The sequence below is a fragment of the Gallinula chloropus genome (genome assembly GCF_964237585.1).
Source record: "Gallinula chloropus genome assembly, chromosome: 14".
Taxonomy (NCBI): Eukaryota; Metazoa; Chordata; class Aves; order Gruiformes; family Rallidae; genus Gallinula; species Gallinula chloropus.
The window spans coordinates 3,302,058-3,328,231 of NC_140099.1; the positions used below are offsets into that span (position 1 = coordinate 3,302,058).

At 39.5% G+C, this 26,174-nt stretch overlaps 1 protein-coding gene across 1 annotated transcript in view; it reads left to right on the forward strand.

The window, feature by feature from the left end:
• PPP2R5E (protein phosphatase 2 regulatory subunit B'epsilon) overlaps window positions 1–26,174 on the forward strand; it is a 72,811-nt gene that overhangs the window by 18,771 nt on the left and 27,866 nt on the right. The window contains exon 3 of the mRNA XM_084270630.1: window positions 23,738–23,934. Coding sequence (XP_084126756.1) covers window positions 23,738–23,934 — 197 coding nt within the window. The remainder of the gene's footprint in view (window positions 1–23,737; window positions 23,935–26,174) is intronic.

Sequence of the window (26,174 nt, forward strand, 5' to 3'; positions counted from 1 at the left end):
CATTGGCTTCTGCTGCAGTTTGGACAGTGCTGGGACCTGTCCTGCCTGGTTTCTTGCCTTGTTGCAGAGCCAGATTTTAAACGCTCTTTAGCAATATCACTTCTGACCCGTGAGATGCCACGTGGGATGCACACAATGAGCTGCCCCTGCATTTCTGGTTTGTTTTGCCTTTTCACGGGTGGGGATGGGAGATGACAAAGTTGTGTGAAGCTGCTGTGCTGCATGCCTGAAGGTAGAGAAAAGGCCTGAGGAAGCCATTTGCTCAGGACTGGGGTAGTTAACTTAAGAAGGGAGTATGAACTTGTAATTAATTTCTAAGTGCGGTTCCCTTTATGACCTGTCCCATGGGGAGAGCTGATTACAGGGATCTCTGTGCTGGGTCATTAAATAGTTAACATCAATGGAGATACTTGTGCTTCAGAAGCTGAGATTTGCACATGTCTGGCTGGGTATAAGCATTTCCAGTAGAGCACATTTGATACTTAGCCTGGAAAAAAGTCAAAAGAATCCTAGAATCATAGGGGTTGGAAGGGACCTCGAGAGCTCATCGGGTCCAACCCCTCTGCCAAAGCAGCTCCCCAGCTCAGATTGCACAGGTCGGTGTCCAGATGGGTCTTGAATATCTCCAGAGAAGGAGACTCCACACCCCTGGGCAGCCTGTCCCAGGGCTCCCTCACCCTCACTGGGGAAAAGTTCTTCCCCATGTTGGTGCAGATCCTCCTGTGCTCCAACTTGCAGCCATTGCCCCTTGTCCTGTCCCCACAGACACTGAAAATGGGCTGCCCATTCCCCCTGCATCCCATACTTAAGATATTTAGAAACATTAATAAGGTTCCTCTTTAGTCATCTTTTCTCTAGGCTGAGCAGTCCTAGAGAAGAGGTGGTGAATGTTTTGTACCTTTGGAATAGGTCTAATTTTGTGTGCGCAAAGCACAGGGAAACTGGGGGAAAAGCCCCAACCTTTTCAGTGTGTCCCACCTATACTTCTTCACAGAGCCACACAAACAATATTGAAATGAAGAAGGCTCTCTTGGTTGAATCTAAATGGAAAATGCACTTTTCTATGGCCTAATTATTTCAAAAGTGAGCATTTCATTGTATGCAAATTTAAAACCTAAGAGATTACTGCAAAATATCTGAAAGAAAAAAAACTCTTAGAAGAGCGGCAAAGGTATAGCAAGAGCTTTATCACAGAGTCTCTGCTGATCTACCAGTTTTCCTTCTTATAGAAATGTTTTTTCAGTTTTCCTAAATATGTTCTTTGTTGGTTGCTTACTGGTCTGTTACTACACTATGCAGTAACATGGCTAAATTCTCTGTACACACAGTTTCATGAATTTTTAAATTTTTCTTGTAGAATTTCTAAAAAAAGTATGTTGGAAAGAGTGTGCTTTTGCCTGGGTGAAGTCGTTGCTTTAGTACTTGTCCAGTGGTTTTTGTGCCCTGGATCAGCCTTTTGCCTTGTCCACGAATACCAGCCCAAATTTGGCAGAGTTCTGGGACAGCAGGAGATTATTTTGCTTATGACAGCTAGATAAGGTTATCATCATTAAGAATAATCAAGCATTTTAGCTTCTCTTATTAACCAGAGTGTGCATGTGTCATCCTCACAGAACAAATGAGGGTGACTTGTTTCCTTTTAGGTGTGACAGAGGGATCTTGCTTCTGTTTGTGGTACTAGTAGGATGCATCTTAAGGTCTGGGATGTGGCATGCTTGACGAAGCTGTAGGAGAATGAGAGACATGTAGACTTGGTAAATGATTGAAGACCCAGGGAAAATGCTTTATGCAATAGAATTTTAAAGAAAAATAAAGTCTGTTTGAATAGTTTATTAAAACTCTTGAAAGCAGATACAGCCATAGTGTCTTACGAGGAGAAAGAGTTGGTCAAATACAGGAATTTACAATGTTGACTGTAAAGCCAGAAGTTAGGCATGTGCATTTTTAATAATGAGGAAAAATGTGTGCTGGCAGAAACTGTTTAAAGTCATGTTAGATTCTCTGCTTGTGTGCTTCCAAAGCAAGAGTCTTGACTTTTCTAAAAGTTACAGTTTCGTTGAAGGCAAGTTACCAGACCCAATTCGTGGAGGGTTCGTTAGGGAACATTAGGGACTGTTGCATTTAGGGTAGACCATCTGTTCTCCTAGCCCCTTCCAGCTTGCATTTTTCTAGATCTGTAGCCGTTAAGACCCCAGCCATTTCAGAAGCTTGGAAGGAAGGACAGTGAGGGATTTGGGAAGAAAAGTGAGGCTTTAATGAGTTAGATTAGTTGGATATTTCCTTGGAGGAATTGGGCTTTGTTGTTTCCTCTGCTCTGTTTATCTTGGGTGATGCTCTGCGAAGTGTTCAGAACTGCTGCTCTCTTTGCTGTGCAGCCTGAGACACTGGGTCGTGATTTACAGAAGGGATGACTCAAAATGCAAGTGAACTTGGATGGTACTAGTCCTGAATACTACACAGCACTATATAAGCATTCGGAAAAATCAGGATGTCTCAAATTAGGCATTGGAAATTAATGGATGCTTTTAATCTAGATCTTTTTTTATTTCTCAGTGTTCTTTTACATTAATACCTTGTGAGTAATACAGCTTAAAAATGACAGTCTTTAAAAATGTTGTTCTTGTTTGGTTTGAGAAAAACAGGAGGTAAAAAGCAAATGTGACATTATACAAACTCTAAGATTCACTGCTTTTATTACAACTAAATAACTGAAAGATTGCTCTAATCTTAACTTAATAGCAACAAATCTGATTGAATTCTTTTTAGTTTTCTTTTGAAAAAGCACAGACTGTCACAAACGTTTTTGCAAGTCTTGATTAAAGGTAATGATGCAGCCTAGTGAAGTTCAGGTATGATCCTGACTGGAGCACTGTCAGCCACTTCACTGGTTCATCTTGAGTGTGAAGTCCCTTTTCTCTCAATCAGATTTTTTTGAAGTAATAAAACTTTAAAATTAATTATTCTGGTTTTAAATTAATCATAACCACTCATAATTTCAGTATGCAAAGGTAATTTTTCTTCCAAAGAGTAGTGTGCTCTGTTTTCAATATTTTTACCCTGAAATCTAGAGTTGATTTTGTTGCTGCACCAGATTTGTTTCTTCTCACCAACACTTTTTTAGCAAGCCTCACCAGGTTCAAGTAGGGCTGGAGATTTAAAACAATTATAAAATGCAATCCAGCTTAAGTTCTTCTCTTTTCTCTCTTCCATCTGCCTTCCCTGAGCACAGCTATCACTGCATGCCCTTTCTCCCCTCCTCCTTCACTGCTGAGAACACTGGTACTGTGTGTTTGTGATCTTCATTGTCAACTGAAAACTGCTCATTGGCAAATGCCTTGTACGTTTGCTTGGCGTTCCCTTCCTTGGGTCAGAATTTAGGGAATATTGAACAACTTCTCCCAGTGCTGTGAAAGGGGATTTTATAGAGCCAAAAAAAACCCCTCTGTGTAGACTTGTGGTATATTTTTTTCCTCTAATTTTGTGGTGTAACGTACAGTGATTTACCGTGATGTGTTACATACCCTTACACTAAAGTCTGCCTTTCTCACTAATTTGCCTTCCCATTTCCAAACCAATGTCTTAAAAATAGTCAAACACATCATTGAAGGTAAAAGGGACCAGCTGCTGTACCTGTATGGAACCTCAGAGATGTCATGATGTGATTTAATAAAAAAAAGAAAAAATGGGGGGGGAGGGAGGTTTCATGGTTGTTTTATACAGGCTCCTTAAAACCTGCTTTTTGATTTTTTTTTTTTTTTTTTATGAATCTGAGGAAATGAAAACCACAATATGCTGATGAACCCAAAATTTGTGGAGATTTGATATACCCTTCAATACAGGCAGTGAATTGCAGAAATGAAAGCTGTTCGGGGTGTCTTGTTGAAAACTGATTATGCTCTCATTCTCTGCAAATAAAGGATTGTCATTCGAGCCTGCCTTTTTAAAACAAGAGATTCCCCACACGTTGTCTCAAGGCAGAGTTTGAAAAAGGAAGTAATTTGCAAAATGTTGAAATAGGGTTCAGTGTCAAAGCAACCGAGGAATAAAATTGCTCAAAATAAATAGTTGCTCTTATTTTGAAAGCATGTCAGAGTGGAGGAACTTTCGTTATGCAGAGTTGCTATTGGCTGCACAAACCCCTTTCTGTTTCAGCAGCTAATGATAAATAGGAGTATTAATAGTATAATTCACGCCTTGTCATATTTTGCTGCTTAATCATCTTGTTTGGCACTCCCCCGGTCGCGTTGTGCGTGGCCATAATTCAGCAATGAAAGCTCACTCGGGCACTGGTATTACAGTCCAGTAATCAAAGAGGCTGGCATTATGCAGATAATGAAAGGACTGGCCAGCGTGTGTTTATCCACCAGAACTGGAGTGAAGTTAAGAGACAGTAAACAGCCGGGGAGCTGCCTTCCGCGCCGGACGGCGATGGCCGTCACGTCTACGTCACGGCTGCTTTAAAGATCCAGGGTGGGTAAGCAGAAACCCAGAGCGCTCCGGGGTTCAGAGACATGTGTCAGCACTATTCCTTGGAGTGAAAAACTTCAGCTTTTACGAGTCTTCCCTAATGCCTTTTGTGTGCTGTTGCTGCTGTCACAAGTCATATTTCAAGGAGGTTGCAAATGTTTTCTTATAAAATACTTGATTTAAAAGCAAACAGCTCCTGGACATTAGCATAGATTAGAAAGACAAAGGAGGACTATAGCATGAATCAGAATGCAAATAAAATAGAAAAACATTCTTTTGCTTTGGCTTGCCTTTTTTTTTTTTAATTTGTTGATACCAAGTACAGTTTTAAGATCTAAACCTTATGTGTTCTCAGAGGCTGGCACTGAACCTTGTGAAACGCTTTGGGTTCAAAGTATTGATATCTTTGTCTGGATAACTTTTTTTTACAATTCTGGAATAGAAATTTAATTAGCTTTTTTTAACTTGGTGGTAGAAAGCAATTGTTTGCTTACTTCTGAAGTTGGTTGTAACTGGGGCCAGCATAATGGACGAAGTGATGACAGGATAAAAGGAAGTATCTAAAATGAAAGGGGAAAATAAGTTTGGTTGGGTTTTGGTTGTGTTTTTGTTCAGTTGGTTTTTGTCTGTTTGATTTCTGTTTTTAAAACTCAATAAACCTTCTCCTGTCTTGGTTTTTAAATGGTGCTTCATCTTTAAGTAGTGTAGGTCCTTCCAAGATACCCATAGTTTTTTTGTGAAGTGGCTTCCATGCTCTTGTCAATGCATGAATAACAAATAATAGAATGGGTGGGGAGGAAGTTGATTGTAATTTGACTTAAAAGCATGAATGTTTTGACCTCAACGATTGGCAGTCTTGAAAAGAATGATTTGCTGTGCTGTTGTTTAGTGTTAATCACCATCCAGTTATGAATATAATTCACTTGTTAGACAAGGGAATTAGACTATCAACTAGTGTTGGACCTTTAAATGTACCTTCAGTAAGCTCTGAGGTTAAAGGAAGGATGTTCTTCAGAGTGCTACATTTATGGAAGGGAGCAATACTGATCCTGTGGATCTAATGAAGGTAAGGTACTTCAAGGTGGAGTTGTCTGAAAAAATAGGAGTTTTCTTTTTTATTGTAGTTTCTTGTATACTTAAAAGATGGATTTAATGAGATACTATTCTGAGTGATTACTCATGAAATTTTCATGAATAATCGAAGGATAAGGTGTTGGGGTTTTTTTGTTGTTTGCTTTTCTAGTTGTTTATGTTTTCCATTCTAACTTTTGAGTAGGATGGTTTTGAGTTTGGTTTATGACTTAAAATTGCTTTCTTTAGCAGCTGTAAACTTTTCATTGGCAGATAACTAAAAAAAATCTGTCTGCATGCTGTAGCAAAGCAGTGGTCACAGAGGAGAGCTGATCCTTGTTTTTTTAAATTATACTTTTATTTGGTTTATATTACAGATGTATGAGGAGCTTTATGAGACAGTTAGTGGAAATTAGATCAATTCATAACCTGATCCTATATTCAGAGTTCTTTTAACCTGGAGGGCACTAAAGTCTGAGGAAGCGTAGGATCAGCCTCCACATTGTCAGTTTTTTTCTTGTGTTTCTGAATTAAGACTGGTTTTTGTGTCGCTCATAAGTGTCATTTGATTATATTAGCACTTTGCCTGATTAGGGATTTCAGGATTGCTGAATTCATTATATGAAAGGTCGGCATGTAAAGGGACACGTGTACTAATGTCTGGCTAATGTTAATGTGGTAATATCAAGGCAAGGGCTGATGTCTTGTGTTCAAGGATGTTAAGAGGGAATGTATTTGTGTTTTAATTCAAAAGAAAGATTGCAGTATATTTTATTTTTGCACATCTTTTTGTTGAAGTTAGGACGAGTTTTGAAGTTGTCATTGAACATGCCAGGTCCTGAGTTGGTTCTCCTCCAGTTGGGCGCTGGAGAATTATGTGCAGAATAAAGGTGAAACTGACTTTTAAAACCAAGTTAGAATTCCAGTTTTCCAAGTTTTTATGGGAAAGTTCTGTTCTTAAAAATTTCCGTAGGAAAAAATACCGTATGTGTTTGGTTTGCGAAAGGACTCCAACATTGCTTATTAGGCATAATAAAAAGCTTAATTTCAAAATACCAGTCCAGCAAGAATTGTGTACACCTCATGTTAGTCTGTGTACTGTACTCCTTAGACATTCAGAAACAGTTAGGAGTTTCAATTATTTTAATTCAGACATTCTGGTTATCAGATTTTGGGGTTTGTTTTGGGTTGGATTTTCTGAAACATTATCCAATACTTCTAAAATTCTTCTTCTTACAGATTTCAGTGAGTTCATAAGTAAGAAAAAAAAAACCTTAAAAAAATTATTGTTTAGATGCAGGAAGTTGGAAACATAAAATCACAGAATCACAGGATTGTAGGGCTTGGAAGGGACCTCAAGACATCATCTGGTGCAACCCCCCTGCCAAAACAGGTTCCCTAGGACAGGTCACACAGGGAGGCATCCAGATGGGTCTTGAATATCTCCAGAGACTCCACAACCCCCTGGGCAGCCTGTTCTCTGAGGGCTCTGTCACCCTCAGTGTGAAAAAGTTCTTCCTCATAAATAACTGATGATTGTTATCTTAGACCCACCCAAAAGTGAAGGGTTAACAGCAGCTTGCGAAGTTGTGACAAGAAAAGGCAGGATGATCAGGAAGGGAAAAAACCAAGGGAAGTTGTTGCTCAGTGACAGAATGAGGAAGCAGAGAGAAACTGGACAGACCTGTTGTATTGGAGAACCAGGTGGCAGGTGGTGGAGAATTGGAGCTCCCTACTATCCCAGCTGGGTACAGAGGAACAGGGGGGGCTCTGGTTTCTTCTGCAAGTGAGAGGAGGGAAGCGCTGCTGCAGCCATACTGCTGTATCTGAGCATGTTCTCATATCTAAACCACGTTTCTCCCAACTTTTTCAACTCTGAGTGCTTCATATCATTGGAAGAACAAGTAAATTCAAAGATTACTTAGTATGCTGTTAGTTGGAGATACTGAGGATGTGGAGAAATGGTAGTGAAATTCTATTCCTGAAGAGGTGAGGTACATTGTACAATGATATAATTTTGTTTGCCTTACAAGTACTTCAATCAAAAGTACTGAAATATAAACTTGCATCCCTCTATGAGCTGAATTTTTTAATAATTTGATTTTTTTTCGGGTTATCTGAGCTATTAAAGGGAAGGCCAGGGGTAAATACTTGCACCATGAGTGCCCTAAGGTGGTGCCGATGCCTCAAGGAAGGATTATCTCATAGTGGGAAGAGTAGTGCCCAAAGCAGAAGAACCTGCCGCTTTCCTCTTCATTGCACAAGCAGCCTTTTTTCATTTCCTCTGCCTCATTGTATCCTGATCGAAACCTCACATTAGGCCAAGGAAACCTGTGTGTCCAGGTAAGACAGTGTGCAGGGAAGAGGACAAACTAGGCTGCTCTCTGCGCCTTATCTGAGGGAGGACAAACAACTGAGGAGAGCTCATCATCTCTGGTAGGCCTGGTTGAGTGCAGGAGATGGTGCTGAAATGGCAGAGAAGCTTCAGCTGCGAGTCCAAGACTGGTGAATTGTGCTGGGTGGGTGTGTGCCATAGAAAGTCTGCAGTGTCCTGTCTTGTGCCTGAACCAGGCCCAGGGTGCTTGGACTGACTGGAGCTGAGTACCACCAGAGATCCCATGAGTCTGTAGGTTTGTGTAACGTTATCATAGACCTGAGGCTGACTTGCCTGCCACATCTGTCTCAGAGATCAGAGAAGAGCCTTCTGCAAAATGATAAATAGCCAACAGGCCTTGGTCTGTGCAAATGCTGTTTTAGCTTTGCATAAACATCCCATGGACAATGTGAGTGTGTAACTGGGAATAACCACGCCCTGTCCCAACACAGTTTGGGTCCACAGCCAGAAACATTTTTTCACATGAGGTTTGGGAGTTGGAGAAAGAGGGAGAGGGATGCTCTGGAGCTGTGTTCTAGGACTGAGGTTGGCTGATGCTCCAGCGGCTTGGGACTGTTGTCCCTCTGTTCAGTCCCCACTCCCTCCAGACACCGAAATGTCCCTCAAAGTCCTTTGCTGGGAAGCAAGGATTCCTTATAGTTTTGAGGCACCATGCATTCAAAGGCAAGTAGATGTGCATGCCTTTTCTATAATACAGTTAACATGAGTTCTTGCTGGATTACTTGTGTCCTCGATCTGGACCAAAGTTGTGTGCAGCCATAGCCATACAGAACTGTTTCAAAAATAACCCAAACCAAACTGAGTGGGAAGTAGGGATGTGCAGGGCTCGTGGTGATGGTGGTTTGCAGGGCAAGGATTTTGCAGTCTGCTGTACATGTTCATTCTTTTGGTGGAGCTGCATTTAAAGCAGATCTTGTTTGCCTTCAGTTCAAGTGAAAAGAAGTTCCTTTCTCAGCAAAACAAACCATCATAGATGCATTCAGTTTCTCATTTGCAGAATAAATGATTTCAAGTTCTCTTGGGTCCACATGGAAAAAGTACTCCACCGTTATACCGGATGCTGTGTTCTCCAAAACATCCCAATTTTTTTTAAATGGCTGTTTCTAAATTATCCACAGCTGAAGGCCCTTCCCTTTGCTCTTGGCAGCCTCTGCAGTCTTTATGGGGTGGAACAGGATCTTTCTTTCGTCCTAGGAAATAGTATTAATCCTGCCAGTATTTCACTGAATCCAGGATTACTAATCTACTGAAAAGCTCTGCTTTTAGTTTTTACACATCATGTTCAGGACATCTGATAGTTGCAGTCATGTTGTCAAAAATGCATGCTGTGTTTGGAATAACCTCAGAAGTTCTAGAAGGGATTCATTATATTAGTATTAAATGATTGCAGTCTTCGTTAGTAAAAATGAGTCAAGTTCTCTTAATAAAATGGTAATTTTCTCATTTATGTTCTGTATTTCTGAAGTAATGGCTTTTAAATACTCAGCATTTAAATTTGCCTTTCTAGTGGAATAATAAAATATTACAATGACTCAAAAGCAATTTAGAATGAATTTAGATCATTTAGTTACTTTTCCCAGTGTTTTCCTAGAAAAAGCTGCCTAACTAGTCTGCTTTGTGATCTGTTTTCTGTTTATACCAATTTGGTCAATAACTGTGCAGAAGCCAAGTAGATGGGAGGAAATTCCAGGATACTTCACATTACCTTTTCATTAGCAAAGTGATTAAGAAGCAAGCAGGTCTCCTTGAGTTGCCTGAAACATCATTTTGTAGCTGTGAAGCCAGCTGTTCTATGTCATTTATATAAGAAATGGAGAAACACCTGCTTCAGAATGGGTCGCTTATGTGGGTGTATTGTCATGACTTGTTTCACTCTTCACAAATGTAACTCTATGTGGGTTTTCTGTCTTTATTTCTTCTTTTTTTTTTTTAGTAGATGCTTGCAAGTTTACAGATTTGTCTAGATAATGTGGAAAAAAAGACAAGGCTGGTGAATAGGTAGAGTATAGTTCTCTAGTGCTGCAGTAACCTCCTGCTTTAAGGATTTAGAACTGGGGTGCAGGAAAGTCATTCCTTTAAATAGAGTATGTGAATGAAGTTGCTATAGAGTTGCTAAAATCCGCTTAATTAGTTGCATGGGAACAAATTTACTGGAAGCTTCCTTATTTGAATTAGTGCAAGCGTGAGGCATAGAGATTCCTCAGTGCAGCAGCTCAGAAAGAGTTACTCAACTAGGTTACTTATCCAGTTGTGACTAAGGGACCAATTAGCAGCATCCGGAATGAGACGGCAGCGCCTAGGTAAAAATAGATGGCATTTGGAGAAGCTGGGGGCTGTTTTGGAGAAGGTCTTCAGCTGCAGACTGAGAGAAGCAAGACAAAGAGGCACACTTCAGAAAGGAGTATCACAGGCATGATAGTGAGAAACTCCATGAACAGGCAAAGGTAGGAGCAGCGCAGAGAAACGCCAAGGACTGATACCAGGTTGGACTCTCGAACTGAAGGGCCTCTGCTGCTGAAGGAATGTCTGAGCTGGGTTCTTCACTCCCTTCTGACAAGAGAGATAATGCTAGCATTGATATTAAAATGAAACAAGCTGTAACATCCTCTGAAAATGACAGGAACCAGAAGAGTGGGAGTAAAGCTCGCTAGATTGTTAGGTCTCATGTTAATAAGGATTGATACTTGAACGTCTCTGTCAGAGGAAGGAGTAAGGTGCACAGAAGTGCTGCTTCAGTAGGTTTGCTTGAAGGTGATTAGTTGAGTTATGGCCAGAGTCCCTGAGACCAAGTAACTGAGTAATATGCAAGGTACAGGGAGGAGAACTTGATGGCATAGGGTTGTATTTTGCTTTCTAACCTTTACAGTTACAACTTCATCAGGTGACCGTAACAGTTTTGACAGTCCTTCTCTGTCAGTTCTGTAGGATACTGAAGCCACTGGATTAGTATAGTTAAAAACTCTTTCGTTGTTCATTGACTGCACGTTAGAGATTGGATTGGGAAAGGGCCACCTGTATAGTGCCCACTGATACAACCTGAATGTGAAGATGTATTAGTGAATTTGATACATCATGAAAAATAAGGCAAGAAAAGGTGCACCCGAAGTCCTATCTTTAAATAAACAAAGGATGTAAGTTCAGAGTTCTTACTAGTGGTCTAGTAGTAAGCCTGTTAACTTCTTAAAAAGTATGGGCAAGCTAGAGAATGTATGGTGTGTGTATTCATACGGCCAGATACACAGTGTGCTTGGTGTACTACACGTGCTTCTTTTGAGCAGTAATGAAAACACCTTTTAAAAGTTACACTAGTTCACCAATTGTGTGTTTGGATCACCTCATTTATGAAGAAGAGTTTGCAGACTGAGGTCTGTCTGCATAAATCTGCAAAATACACAGTATTCCTGCTGAGTGTTTCTCTGTTAATTTTTTGTGGAACACATAACGGGTGATATTGCTCTTCCTTTTCTTGATTAGTAAGCGATGAGCTCCCTGCCAATTAGAGCCAAGGTGTAATCGCAGTTCTTATGAACCAGCATAATGCTCCCATTGACTTCAGGTTGCCAGGATGCCAACTGAAGATGAAGTTTACAACCATAGTACAAGTGAGGATAAATATTGTTGGCAATCTAATTTCAGTTTATCATCTTGAGTAGAGAAGCACCTTAGCTAATGAGTAGTTTGCAAGAAGTAGTGAGGGTAGCAGTTGATGGAGAGTATTATTTGGTAACTGCAGAGGAAACTTTTTAATTACATTAATGCCTAAACTGTTATGTCTGGTTAATATTTGTAACCATCTAAACTAACAAAGTTTTGCAAAGTGACTTGTAGCGTAGCAGAGCGATACCTCTGTTTACATTAGGTGCATAACTTGACTTTGTCCCTGCCATGTACTTGCCAGTTTTCTCAAACTTGAAGAATATAATACAAAACACTATTTGTAATGGGTCAAATATATATTTTTAAAGGCAATATACTGTTGTAGGCTGGTGATTTGTATTGCAGAGGTGCCAAGTAATTACTCAAGAATTTAACCACAGGTGTCAAGGCCCAGCGATCATCAGATAAATGTGCTTGTTCGGTAGCAGATGGCATTTCTGAGGGACAGACCCTCCCTATGGTTGGTATGCATCCATGCAGGTAAATATATTCTTCCAAAAGAAAATTGCCTTTTTTTTTTTATTTATTCAGTGTTTCTGGAAGAGGTCAGAGGTAAAGATGATAGGAGAAAACATCCATGCACATTATGGTAATGCGAGGCTATGATAAGGGTTGTTCTTTAGACAATTACAAATCTTCAGAAACAAGGTCTTTGCTCTTATGAACTTTGTGTGGGAAGAGAGAAAATGTCTACCCCATTTAGGATTCAAGCAGAAACAAAATGTTGCTGTACAAAAGATAGCGAAGTGGCCTCTATGTCAGTTGGATTTCCAAGTGTTAGCAAAAGTACTCGGGGTGTAACAGAGAAGTGAACTCTAAAGGTGAATAAAGGTGGTTGAATGTTTGACTGAGCTGTGCCATGCTGTGGTGGTGAAGATTGTATTTTTAAAGGAATTGCTGGTATTTTTATATAGATGTGTGTAATGATAATACAAAGAACATAAAATACCCAGCATAACACAGACTAACTCGACAGGTTATAGGGGAGTATTGTATAAATGTCATGTTTTCCCCCTTTATTGGTGAATTGTTCCACAGCCTGAATAATCTGAACATCTCTGGGAGAGCTCTACAGGAGTTACAAAAGCAAATAAAATAGATTTATTTATTTATTTGCTGTCATTTAAGACAGATCTACTAGGCTTGGCAATATGAGAAAGGGCGTTCCCTCAACTAACCGCTTGACTAATTTGAGTTACTGTCATAAGGTATTGAATAACATAGTCTGAGCCTTACAGATGACCCTATCTGGTTGAGCCTAAGCACTCAGGGGCCTTATGCAAGGAAGATGTCTTGAAGGAAGGAATGGTGTGGTAACCTCCTCTCTTGACAAATAAACCCCGTGGATTGCTGGTGGATGCGACGTCCTCACGTAGCATCTTTTGAGTGATGCTTTCTAGTTTCCAAGTTGGCAAGGGGGTGGTGCCATGTCAGTGTGCGGATCAGGATGTACCTTCAGGTTTCACTGTGCTTTCTGGTGGCTCAGCTGGCACGTCAGTGGTTTGTATTCTGTGTTCAGGAAATGCAGATGAGCAGTGAGTGCAGTGGCTGGTGTTCCTGAGGCGTGTGCCGCTGCCGATGTATTTCCCCCTGCAACCCCAGCTTCTTTTGGGCATAACACTGAATTCAGCTTGAGGTGCTGATTCTGGTCTTGGAGGATCTCAGTGGGCTGAAACTAGTATTTAGAAGACTAAATGAATAACGAAGGCCAAACCCAGTAATTTTGTTCTTTTGTTACGCTGGAGCTTGTGCAGTAAAGAGGAAACGTAAGAAGTTGGGCTTTCCAGGGGGTCTGTTTGGGAACTATAGAATGAACTGCCAGTTTGCTTTCACATCTTCCATCATAACTTTGGGGTATGTTTATTAAATCTTGTCTTTTTCTTATGCAAACATAGTGTCTTACACCTGTGAGATTCCATAAAATTCTTACTCCTTTACACATGTTGCTCCCTCTATGGAAAGACTGAAAGAGGAAGCACATGATGGACAGTCAGATTGTGAGTGCACTGCTGGAAAATGATGGGAGACTATTGCGGTAAATTAGCATAGAGCAGAATATGTTCTTGACTACATTTATGCTACCAAGTGAGAAGGGAATGGAAGTTATGTTTTCAGGGTTCAATTAAACTCTTCTAAATGCACAAACAGGGTTAGAGAAATCTATATTGTATGTGCATGTATATTATTTAAAGTTAATAAATATAAATATTTTTAAATATAAGTCTGAGCTCTTAGACAGTAGGTTGTATATGTAGAATAGCTGTCACTTAATGTCTTCTTTCTCTAGAGAATGAGGTACTCCTGTGACTTCTGGGATAAATTAGTGGGTCTGTATCAAGCAGTGTAGCAATCCTGGCACTTGTTCTGAGCCCATTTGGATGAGAACTATGTTTTGGGTTTCCTGTGCAAACGTCTAAGTGTTTCTGAATAAATTTCATAGGGCAACACTGTAGTTTGAGCAAAATGAATAATACATATTTTATTTGGACCCATGGCAGTTTCAGAGCACTTACTGAGCAAGGTATAATTTTTGCATTCGTAGAGGAAGTATATATAGCTGCATAATTTTATCATTATTTCGTTACATACTTAATGCATCGAACAAATAAATTACAATGCAAATCCTAAATTGCCTTATAACTGCAGTTAGAGTGGAAGGTAACTGTAAGATTGCTGTGATATGTTTGCGTCGTTATATTTAATGATCATTACAGAGCAACAGCTTCTCATGTCATGCAGGGAAAAAAATGTGATCTGATAAGAATCTTATCAAAAGGAAGACAATAATCCTCTTAAGGATGCCTCTGTCTCGGGTCAGCAGGCCATTGTGGCTTTTTTGGGAAGGTATCTCTTAGTAATCTGACACTTGTAAACAGTTTCCCAGTTTTTAGATTATTTTGCCATCTAAGGAATCTGGAAACCATGATGTTCCTTACAAATTGCTAGTCTGGGCATTTTCTGGTATTTGCCATTAATTTACAACACACAAAAATATTTGCACGTGATGTAACAACAAAGTTGAAGCTGCACCATAAACCATCATTCTCTGTAAAAGGAGCAGAAGTAAAGTGCAGGGTAGAAGGGATACAGCATAGCATGGCAAAGTTGAAATAGTGAGCTGAGGCTTGTGTCTTTATTGACAGCTGGAATTCCAGTGCTCTGCTAAGAACTTAGGAAGGGATGGAGGATAGCAGGGTTCTAGAGACTAGCTAGGCAATTAAAAACACACTGAAAACCAGCCCGAAGGACCATTGTTAGTGAGTTTAAAGGAGAGGAAGGCAGCAGCAGTAGGGTGACCCAGTGGAGCACTAAGTTCCTGTTGTTTCGCTTTGCTCTGCACCTGTAATTTGAGAAATTGCTTGGAAAGTGAGATGTCTTTGTTTACACCATGTTCCTGTCTTCATTATGCGTGTTTAGGGTAGAGGAGCTTAGCAAGTGGGTAAGTTATTTTGGATTTGCATTTGTTCTGTCTGTAGCTTCTGCTATTCAAATGTCTGCAGAAGGACCTGGCTGTAATTCTGGTGTACAGCTCCTCCTGGTAACTGGTGAAAGGAACCACTGTAGGCATTACCAGCTAGAATTTGAGCAAAGGTGTTAGGAGTTAATACTCACTAATCCTGGAGTCTCAAAAGACCCAACTGCAAAAATCTTTCATGTAGAGTTAGTCTTGTGTTTGTAATGGAGCATGACATTAAAATTCTGAGATCTTTAAGTTTGTAGATACTTTGGTTCTTAAACTAAGGGTGTTCTAACACAGCTCTGAAAGCCCCAAAACGAAGGCTGATTGTACTGGGGTTTAAGAGTTGTCACCCAGCATAATATTTGGATTTTATTTTTTTTTTTACACACCTAGCTAAATTAACAGGTTAGTATCATAAAAAAACCCACAAAACACCAACCAACAAAGAAAAATAGACAAACCCACCACCAAACCTGTGTGTGGACATATACTTCAGTTTATACAAATGTAAAAAGTAGAAGAAAAGCACTTTCTGGTTCTTGTGGTTATTTGAAGAACATTTAAAATCCATCTTTTTTTTTTTTTTTCTCTTTTCCCTTGGAGAAGATCTAACTATTCAGCAAGCCTAGTGACTTTGTGTCTTCATCCCAAGAAGGTCAGTGGTACCTGGTGTGCATTAAGAGGTGTGTGGCCAGCAGGGTTGAGGGAGGTTCTCCTCCCCCTCCACTCGGCCTTGGTGAAGCCACATGTGGAGTATTGTGTCTAGTTCTGGGCTCCCCAGATCAAGAAAGGATGGGAACTACTGGAGAGAGTCCAGTGGAGGGCTACAGAGATGATGAGGGGACTGGAGCATCTCTTGTATGAGGAAAGGCTGAGAGAGCTGGGGCTGTTTGGCCTGGAGAAGACTGTTTAATGTGTATAAATACCTGAAGGGTGGATGCCTAGAGGAAGGGACCAGACTCTTCTCAATGGTGCCCAGTGACAAGAGAAGGGACAATGGGCACAAACTAGAACACAGAAGTTCTACCTGAAAGCAAAGAAAACCAGGGTGATGGAGCACCAGGACAGGGTGCCCAGAATGGTTCTGGCGACGACTCCTCTGGGTGGATTCAAGACCCGCCTAGACACTGTCCTGTGCAGCCTGCTCTAGGTGATCCTGCTTTAGTAGGGGTTCGAACCAGATGATCTCCAGAGGTGCTTTCCAGCCCCTATCTTTCTGGGATTCTGTGAATGAAGGTTAGCTTGTACTTTGAAAGTGCAATTCATTTAACCTACTTACTTTTAGCATGAGCCTTTTGCGCCAGTGTGAAAGAAACTTGAGTCCGTCCAGGAAAATTGGCCACAATAACTTTCAGTGTTTCAGCAAAGTATTTTTGTCATCTTTTTGGGAGTTTATGCCACGTATTCAGTTTAGGAAATTGAAATAACACTTCTGTGTATTTTTGCCAGCCTTTTTGCTTCTCTTAAAAAAAGAAAATGTAATCATTAATCATTGGTTTTGAAGTATTTGTAAAAATATGGGGGGAGAGGGGAGAATAGGAATGGACAAACCCCGTGATCAACTTGGGGCTGAAAAATTAATGTTAATTTGATGTCTAGGCAAACTAATCAGAAATAATGTAATGGCATATATTAAACATGTCACAGTATAAGGCTGCTTAGTCAACTCTAGCCCCAACCACTCATTCCTTTTTGCTTAAACACTTTGAGCTCCTACTTTTTCCTTTTAAAATATTCTGCTACTTTTATTGTTACCTATTTCCCCAAACACTTTTTCCTCTCTGTCTTTTCCAAGTCTCTTGCTCATGCTCTACCTCATTCTTTTTCTTTCTTTTAATGCTTTATGTTGTTTCTGTGCCTTCATTAGCTTTCCACTGTGTCCCCTTCTCATAATATTCACAGCTACTTTGTCATTCTTCCTTCTCTTCTGAAATTTCTAGGTACTCTCATCAACTTTATTTTCTCCCATCAATTTTTCTCTAAAATTGATGTAGTTTGAATCCTCTCTACCTTCTCTGCTAACTTCTTTGGCCTGGATCATTTTTGGCTTGGATGTACTTCTAGATAGGATAGGTAAACTTTGACTGTCTTGAGTTACTCCATTTGTCTAAATTCTTCCCATTCCTTGAAGAACTAATGAGGGGTTGAAAAATGTTGTCAGCTTACTTAAGGAAGAAGCATTACTGCTTGATTGTTAAAAGACATAGTTAATACTAAGTGGTGATTATTGCTACTAGTGTGAGAGACACACTATACTGCTAAACATCTTGTTAGACTCAGTTTTTGTGGGACCTTGAACAGTGTTCCCAAATACCCTGGTAATCTTGTCTTTTATTAGTTGCCTGTGAACTCTGATTTTGCACTATATGTTTCCTTGATTGATTATCAGTATCTGAGATGTTTGATGTAACTGTTTCATAATAGATCCATCGCGTTAGGTTAGTGATGTATAAGAGTACCTAAACTTTTATAACTTAGGACACCCTGGAAGCTCTCTGTTCGCTTGAGGGTGACACATCATTGATGTTAATATGTATTCATGTAGTTCTTTTGCAACAAGTATGGATGTAGTAGTATTTTACTATGGCACATCAGTAGCTTTGACAACCAAGCTTGTGGTCTTGGTCCACTTCCAAGTTGGAAGATTTCCACAGCACAGACACCATTGGTGTAGTCAGCGGTGGGATGAGCAAGTGCTGGTCACAGATTGACATGCATAGCCTAAGGGAATCTTTTCATTGAAATCTTGACTGCCACGGCTCTGGATTGAGCTGTACAGGTGACAGTGAGGATGTTTAACCTGTTGCCTGCTCCCTGACTCCTGTGGAAGTAGGTATAAAAAAAAATCATAGAAGTTTCATAAACTTCAAAAATATGTGGTTTCTAAAATCACACTTCACTGAAATTCTTTTTATTGTCAGTCTTTCTAATTCTTGGTCTCATGATGAAGGAAACAGCAGCGCTTCATCTGTGTGTTCTTTTAAGGGGCTGAAGCTTTAAAGATTTTTCTGTGAAATGACTGGGGAGCATTTGCAAGCAGTAGACAGTAGCAAGCAATAGAGGGATGCACAGTATCCAGGATCCCTATGAAACTAGCCAGGAAACTCCCACTTAGTAAGAGCTTGTTTGATGAGAAACTTAGAGAAAGAATTCTTAACTTTGGGATGGATTGTCTGAAGAGACACTAATCAGGAAAAGTCGTGGAGTTATGTCCTGTGTTGCACTTCTGATTTGGAACGTGCTGGAAATAGTATGTTGTGCTTTTCTCTTTGTGCATGTTCACTCATGAAAGTCAGCTGGAGTTTGTCCCACTGCATTTATTGCTGTGTGAGTAATGGTGGTACTGGTTAGACCTCATATATCTGGAGCACAATGCCTAGCTGCTGCCCTGCCTGTATAATTATTAAGTACAGAGAATGGGTTGGGAAAACAGCTTTGAAAAAAGCACCTGTTGTAAATGAATGATTGCTGACTTCACAAAGCTTACCTAGTATTGACAGCCAGTCAGGAAATGAAATTAATGCAATCAGGACAGTGATTACTTTTCTCAAGAAGTGTGTGTAAGAAAGAGAGGGCAAACATTTGTACTTCTTGGCATCTTAACACCAATATTCAACTGTGACAAGTGTTTTACAGAAATGTGGCTCGTTACCTTCTAGGGTAGATGTATGAGAGGACCCAGAGTTAGTGAAAGCTTTGGGCTGGGTGTCATCTAGACCTTCTCTTGAAGTGAACATCTCAAAGGAGGCCAACAGGCTTATCAATTTAAATTTGCAAGTTTTATTTGGTTAAAAACTAGAAAGTTCTTACAAAATAGAATCTTCATAGTGACTTGTGAGGGATAAAAGATAAAGAGATTTGTGCAGAACTGCCCACTTTGTGCATGTAGGTCGTTGCTGTGGGTTGGCAATGTTTAACTTGGTGGCTTGGTGAGTGGCAGTGGAGCAGGAGCAGTTTGGTTGGTAATTTGGATCTTTGTGGTCACAAGGAAATTTTACTTTACGAGAAAAAAGATAGTCCTGGCTTTGTTTATAACTGGAATATACAAAAACTGAAGAAAAATAGGGAATTACATTGCCATTAGGTTGGTAGGGAAAGCATATAGGAAGCAATCTCAGTGGGCAGAGGTGAGTGAATACGGAGTTCTCAGATACTGGGAAATTATAAGGAAGTTCTTAAAATTAATGTGTGTGGTACATAAAGTTACCATTAATCCCTCTGTCTCCTATTCTGGACACACTTCGGTTTTAATATGTGTTTTTATTTTTCATGCTTCATGTGGTGTGTGCTTTTGCTGTTGTACAAGATGATGCTGATTCTTTATGCAAACGTTTTCAAGCTAATTAATAACAGTAATAGGTATTCTGGAAGTGATAGTTATTTTGAGGGCATTTCGATTTTGATAATAAATGTTCTGATAGTGTGTAAGTGGGTACAGAGTATCATGTGTGAGTGTATCCTACTTTGGCTTAATATTTGATATCTGAAACAAACAACATCATTATATTATTCTAGTTCTAGGCCCTGTACTGTATTGTGCCTCCAGTTCTGTGACTTTTCCTTACAGTTGCTGTGCTGGTTTAAGCAGCTCAGTCCTTTCCATCTTCACTTCTTCACTTCCAGGCGTTCTCTGTTGCATTGCAAAACCCCAGGCTGATGTGGATTGGAGAACTGATCCTGGTGTTCAGTATCTCCTCCTCCTTGGCTTTTCACTGCCACTGAGAGAAAAACCACAGCTTGGTTCTCTGGATGCAATTTTGCTGGTCTGGTGCATAGTTTTAGTTTTCCATGATCCAAAATGGGTTACTTTTAAACGACTTTAATTAAAATATGAATGTAATATAAACATGGATATTTTAATGTATATATGTATGATACACCTATATATCTTTATATATACTTGCAGTAAAAAGTGCACTGTCAGATTTTTATGCCTTTATTTGATTAAAGGATGCAGAAGGCATAGACTGCAAAGATAGCTGATGAGAAGGGATGGGGTAGGATGGGGAGATGAGGAAATTTTGAAAAAGGGCTGTTAGGAGAGAAACTGAATTGCTTTGGCCATTTTAGAATTAGTATTTCAGCCCTAGTAATAACTGTTGGTCCATCTATACAAAAAATTACAGTACTTCCTGTCAATTTTTCTGATAACTTTATAAAACATTTGATTTTGTTAAAAGCTCTGGTTCTGTCTTGATTATCCTTGTTAGAGATGTATTAGTACTTCTTTCATTAGGGCAGCTTCCTTTGAATCTGTGAATACTCAGTGCATTTCCAAGGCTCTGTGCAGTTCAGAATGGCTAAGAGAAAACTGAAAAAGTTCTGCTTGTAGCAAAGATGTTCCGAAAATGAGGGGAGTTCTCCCAGTTATCCTGACAGAAGCTTATCTTTCTTTAAACTTTGATTTTGATGAATGTATACCCTCCAGTGCATTGGACATAAATCACACAGGCCACTCAGTAGGGCTGTATAGGTTATTAAAGTGTTACATGTATTTACACAGAGTGGTTAGAACCATTGCTCAGTTTTCAGTTCTTTCAGCTGAAAGCAGATACAGTGGTAACATTGTGGGTTGTTAAATTTTGGGTCCTAAACGTTGGGCTGCACGTTAACACAAGGTTAAAGTGTTGCAGAATTCATTGAGTTACCCATCTGCTGAGGAGAAAAAATGGTTTGCTGCTTTTCATCAGCTACCAGGGAATGGCATGTTTCCTTTCAAGTCCTTGGAGTGAAGACTTAAGCTCAATAGGTCTTTACCTGAAGTATCAGCCTACTCCCTGCTCCAAATAGTGGCATGAGGGTGGCAGGGGAAGCCCATTCTTTCTGATCTTTTGGAAAAGTTTGTACAGCTGGGAAAGGGCCTTTAGAGGGTTAAGGTTAACACCAAAAAACCCCAAGAAACCTAACCAAAACCTAACAACCCAGACCAACTAAAGGCGTGGTCTCTCTGGGAAGGCTGGGACATTGGAATACTGATTTTGATTGATTTCTGCTGCCATTTCCTTTTGCTGTGCATGTTAGGACCCTTGAAATTTACCATTACATCCTTTTCATGTTTCCAAGTTAAAAAAACCCACCCTGGTCCTTAGGTCTGTTCCCAGGGCACCCTGAGTCTCCAAGAACAATGAGAAATACTATAGTGCAGAACTTCTTGCAATTTTATTTCATAGTGTGAACAGCAACTTGCTTAATTAAAAAAAAAAAGCAGATATGACTAGAACAATTGGTTTGTGGGGTTTTATTTTGTGGTACTTTGGAGGTTTTTGTGTGTATGGTTTACTTGTTTATGGGTTTTTCAGTTGGGTTTGTTTGTTGGTTTCAGGTATTTTGCCCCTATAGTTCACAGGGTTTATTGCCGTAGAAAGGCTGGCATTAATTTCATGTGGTGTTCTAGAGTGGCTTTTCTTGAGAAGAACTTAATTATATTTTTCATTTTGTTCCCACACCTCCAGATACTTAACTGGAAGAAAAAAGAAAACAAGCTTTTTGTTAGTTATTTTAATGCTTTAGTCATTTTAAAATTTTTATGTAATACAAACCCTGCCTTAAAACAAATGTAATCTTGAGTCAGATGACTGGTTATAACTTGTGCTGAATTGTATCCTGATGGATTCCCATTTGATTCCAGCCTGTGTTTTTCTTTGGCTATCATATCCTTGTTGGTCAGAGTGTACCATGTAGAACAGTGCAACCAAAATGTCATTGTGTTCCTGTAACATCATAGACTTTGTTGATGCTATTTACATGTTGTCGAGTCCTGTGGTGGATTATAGATAACATAGAAAAGAGTGGAAGCTAGAATTTAAAATAATGCTTTTGAAAAGTAACTGATTATAATTCTATTTTTTTCCCTTTCTTTTTTTCTTTCTTTAAAGTCTGTCTTTTGGAAGAAATTGTTAATCAGTGAATTGCTTGCCAAAAACAGTGACTTCTAAAGTCCATTCACCTTTTCTGTATTATTTGAAGGCAGGTAGCCAAGAAAGCAGACATGCATCCTTTGCTTCCCCTGGCCCTTTATCTCCTGTAAGGCTGTAACCTTAGAAAGGATGGTAATAGAAGTCGTCTTTTTTGTAATGGCTGAAGGCTAATGAGTTTCTCTGACTCCTTGGCTTATCTTAGGTTTCAGCACTGCCTGCTGCAAGGCATCTGTACTCATGTGAGAGACCTGGCCAGTGGAACCAACCGCTTTAGGGTGACCTGGTTTTAGGACCTTCAGCTCTCCTGAGGTGTTTGAGGGGGGGAGTTGGGGAAAGGGGAATTCTTCTCCCGCAGAAGTCTTCTTGTTGGGTTTCTGCAGGACCACGTTTCTTGCATCTTCTGTGCCACAGATGAATATAGCCTTTGGGAACATGGGATGAACAATTCTGATGATACAAAGTGTGCTGTCATAACTCTACAGCTTCCTCCCCTCTTAATTTCCTTTGGACCCAGCTGTTGTAGAGCTTACCCAAGCCTAATGAACGTGAGGTTGGTGTGTGCTGCTTGATAACATCACTTAAACTTTACCAAGATCCTGGTGGTTCTTCATGGGATGCAGTTTACTAACCTATTGAGTCCTGCCACTGCTGCAGTGCTGTAAGCAGAAGAAGGTTGAATAAGCTGTTGTAATTTACTGTGCCAGGTCAGAGAGCATCTTTATTTGTGCTGCAATCTGTATGTATTCTTTTCAGTGTTTAAGCAATGCAAAGAGTGAAGTGCCTTGGGGTCCTTGCATCTCTGTTGGTACTTTTTTAAAGCTATGCACTATATAGGATGACCACCTAATATTTTACAGGTCTTTTGAACTTGAAACTGGTAACTGTTGTGTATGTGATTTTAATTAAGACAGATTCATGATACTTAGTCCTTAAAACTACTATACAATTACTAAAGGCTTCCAGTGTTTACCAAGTATTACTTAACTTGATATACTCTTGTGTCAACAAGAAGAAATTCCATTTTAAGTTGGCTTTTTACTGGTGTGCCTGTTCTTTACTATTAAAATTTGTCTAGCTGAAGAATGAGGAAAACAGATAAAATAATAAGTAGTATGTTCTGCTTGCTTCATTGGTCAAGCACACACTATTATTTTTTGTGACAGTGTTCCTATTGATGCATGTTATGTGTTCATAGTACACTGAAAAAATCCTCAGTGTTTCAGTACAATGGATTTTGCTGTGAAAAGTGTCAACAGGGGGTAATGATTGGATCTTAAAACTTGTTTGCAGAATTACGGTCTTGCTGTGTATTCCTATGCATATTCATGTGTATTCATATGGAGTTACAAACTACACAGTGTGTTTAGAAATATAAATTAAGCTTGATCTGTTTGACAGTTCTTTCATCCTTCTTTGGAGTGTAAGTTAACAGTGATGAATGTCAGCTTCCATTGAAAGTAAAGTAGTGGTGTATCATGGAATTAAGTCTTGAGTGCTGTTGTGTTTGCATTCTCTGCTTCATCCTGGACTTTTTTGGTGAACTTTATTGTTTTAATAGCAGGTAATTAAATTTCTTCTACAACATGTTGTTCAGGATCTCAAGCACACAATACTAATACAGTTCCTACAAGGGGTTGGTTTGTTAACCTGAGCTCTGTTTTAAGAAAATTGTTTGAATGCTGCTTTCCCTTGTAATTGATCTTCAAAAAGAAATCCTGTTTTGTATAATAAGATGCCAAACTCACAAAAATTTCCTTTCTTGTTTCATAGACGTTCCATCTTCAGAGCAACCTGAACTGTTCCTAAAGAAACTTCAACAGTGCTGTGTTATTTTTGACTTCATGGACACGCTTTCAGACCTTAAAATGAAAGAATACAAGCGCTCCACTCTTAATGAACTGGTGGACTACATTACAATAAGCAGAGGCTGTTTGACAGAGCAGACTTACCCTGAAGTAGTTAGAATGGTGAGTTCCTTCTTTCTCATGGTCTCTTTAAATCCACTTGCAGTTCCAGTTGCACGTTGTGGGCGAAATTGAACCCTGGAGTAGGTGGATTAAATGAGGCCTTTGGTTTGTATTTTCTACTAGACATCACTTGGGGATAATTCTCCAAAGACAAAAATATTAATTTTTATATATACTTAATTAAAGTCAAGTAGATGATGGTTATTATTCTGTCACAAATGTATGAAAGGAAGCCTGTATTGTTTCCTGATGGAGAAAGCCAGCAGCCATAAAATCAGAGTCACTCACATTTCCCCCCACCTACCCTCCCTCCCCTCACTTCCCCCACCCCGTATAAATAATGGATTAATTTTTGCAAGTTTCCTATCTTTCTTTGAATTTTATCCAAGCTCTTGAGTGTGTACTTTAGGCAGAGGTAGCTCAATGTATGCACAGATAATGATTTTTAAATAATAAAAGCTAAAAGTGTTGTATAGGATCAGCGTGAAAATTTCCTGGTTTTATTATGTGGTTTCATAGCAGCTGCCATTAGAGTGAGCAAGATCACTCAATAATAAAGCCATACCTTGTATATATAAATTATCAAATAATAATGTTTTCAGTGTAAAAATGGAAGTGGTACCAGATACAACCTATATGGTGAAGAACATTCATTGTGATTGGCAAAATCAATCACTGCTTTAAAATGTTTATTCTGTGCTGCCATACTGAACACTTATAACCTGCTATATAAATGAGAAGGCAATTAGTTAAGTATAATTTGGTGGCGATGGTTTCCTGATGGTACTGTCTTATCATGGAATCTGCTGACTAAATGCTCTAAAAAGAAAAACATGAATAGATTTTGCATTATGTTATATTTCTTCTCTGACACACAGATACATGCTGTGTTCCTTGCCTGTAATATTTAAAAATAGCTGTAAATTCTGAGAGAATCATCAAGCAGTTAATAGTGGAGAAAAAACCCCAACAAACCAACAACCAGAATTAAGGGTGTGTGGAAAAAATCTCAATCTGGCTTCTCTGTGTGTATGCATTGTTAGGAAGCCTGGAGCTATGTGATCAGATTCTCCCCCTTCTCCCTCACCCTTCCTCTCTCCCTTCTGCACTGGACCAATCTTTTGAATGAACTGCTTTTCAGTCTGTGGGTTATTTGTTCAGCATGTGGTCTAATGCATCATTGAGATACCAGTCTGAATACAGTTCTTTGCTGAAGTCTTCTGCTGGTGCTGCGCTGTAGTATCTAAACAGTTTGCAGACGTTGGTTTAATCTTACTTGTACGCTGTGTGATGAACAATTTATATCATACCCTTGTATAGACAGAAAACTGGTAACACAAGTAACTTCAATAAAATTGTGTACTTGTTCTGTGTGCAGAAGATGCCTGCAAACTCACCTCCTGGGAGAATTTGGTTTGGTTTTGGGGTTTGGGTTTTTTTGGTTGTTGGTTGTTGGTTGGGTTTATTTTTAGCATTTCTGTAATTGAGGTTGTAGTCTCACAGAGACTTTGGTTATAGCTGTATACTGTGGCAACATTTGTAGAACAAAGGCTTTGCAAGTTTGTGTTACCTTAGGTTGGCCTCCAAACAAACAAAAAGAATTTAATCTGTAACTGCTCATAAAGTTCATTTTGAATCATAAATCATAACCTATGAAGCAAGCTGGACTTGGACTGTAGAATAGTCTCAAACCCCTTTTGTTAGCATATCCTACTGCCCCTGCAGTCACTTACATTGATTCACAAAAATGTTTATATTAAGGAAGTGATGCATAGAATCATGGAATGCTTTGGGTTGGAAGAGACCTCAAAGATCATCTAGTTCCAGCCCCTCTGACATGGGCAGGGACACCCTTTACTAGACCATGTTGCCCAAAGCCCCATCCAACCCGGCCTTAAATACCTCCAGGAATGGGGCTTCTACAACATAATTGCCTAAATAGTTTAAAAAACATGGTTTTAAACAGTTTTCTTAAATTTAGTTTGCAACTAGGATATGGAGGAGTCACTGGAAATAAGTCTAGAGCATGGATTTTTGTCCAGATATTTGCTAATGGAGCTTCAGGAATTCTCGTTTCAGCTTAGCTTGTTTTTTTAATGGAAACCTGGTCTTTTCTCCAGTGTTCCCCTTGATCCTTTCATTGCATCTTAGTTTCTTCTTCATTGCATTTTGGCTCCAGTGCTGAACTGAAGCTACTTTTTCTCTTCAGTGCTAGGGTACTTAAGTAGGGGAGGTCCTGT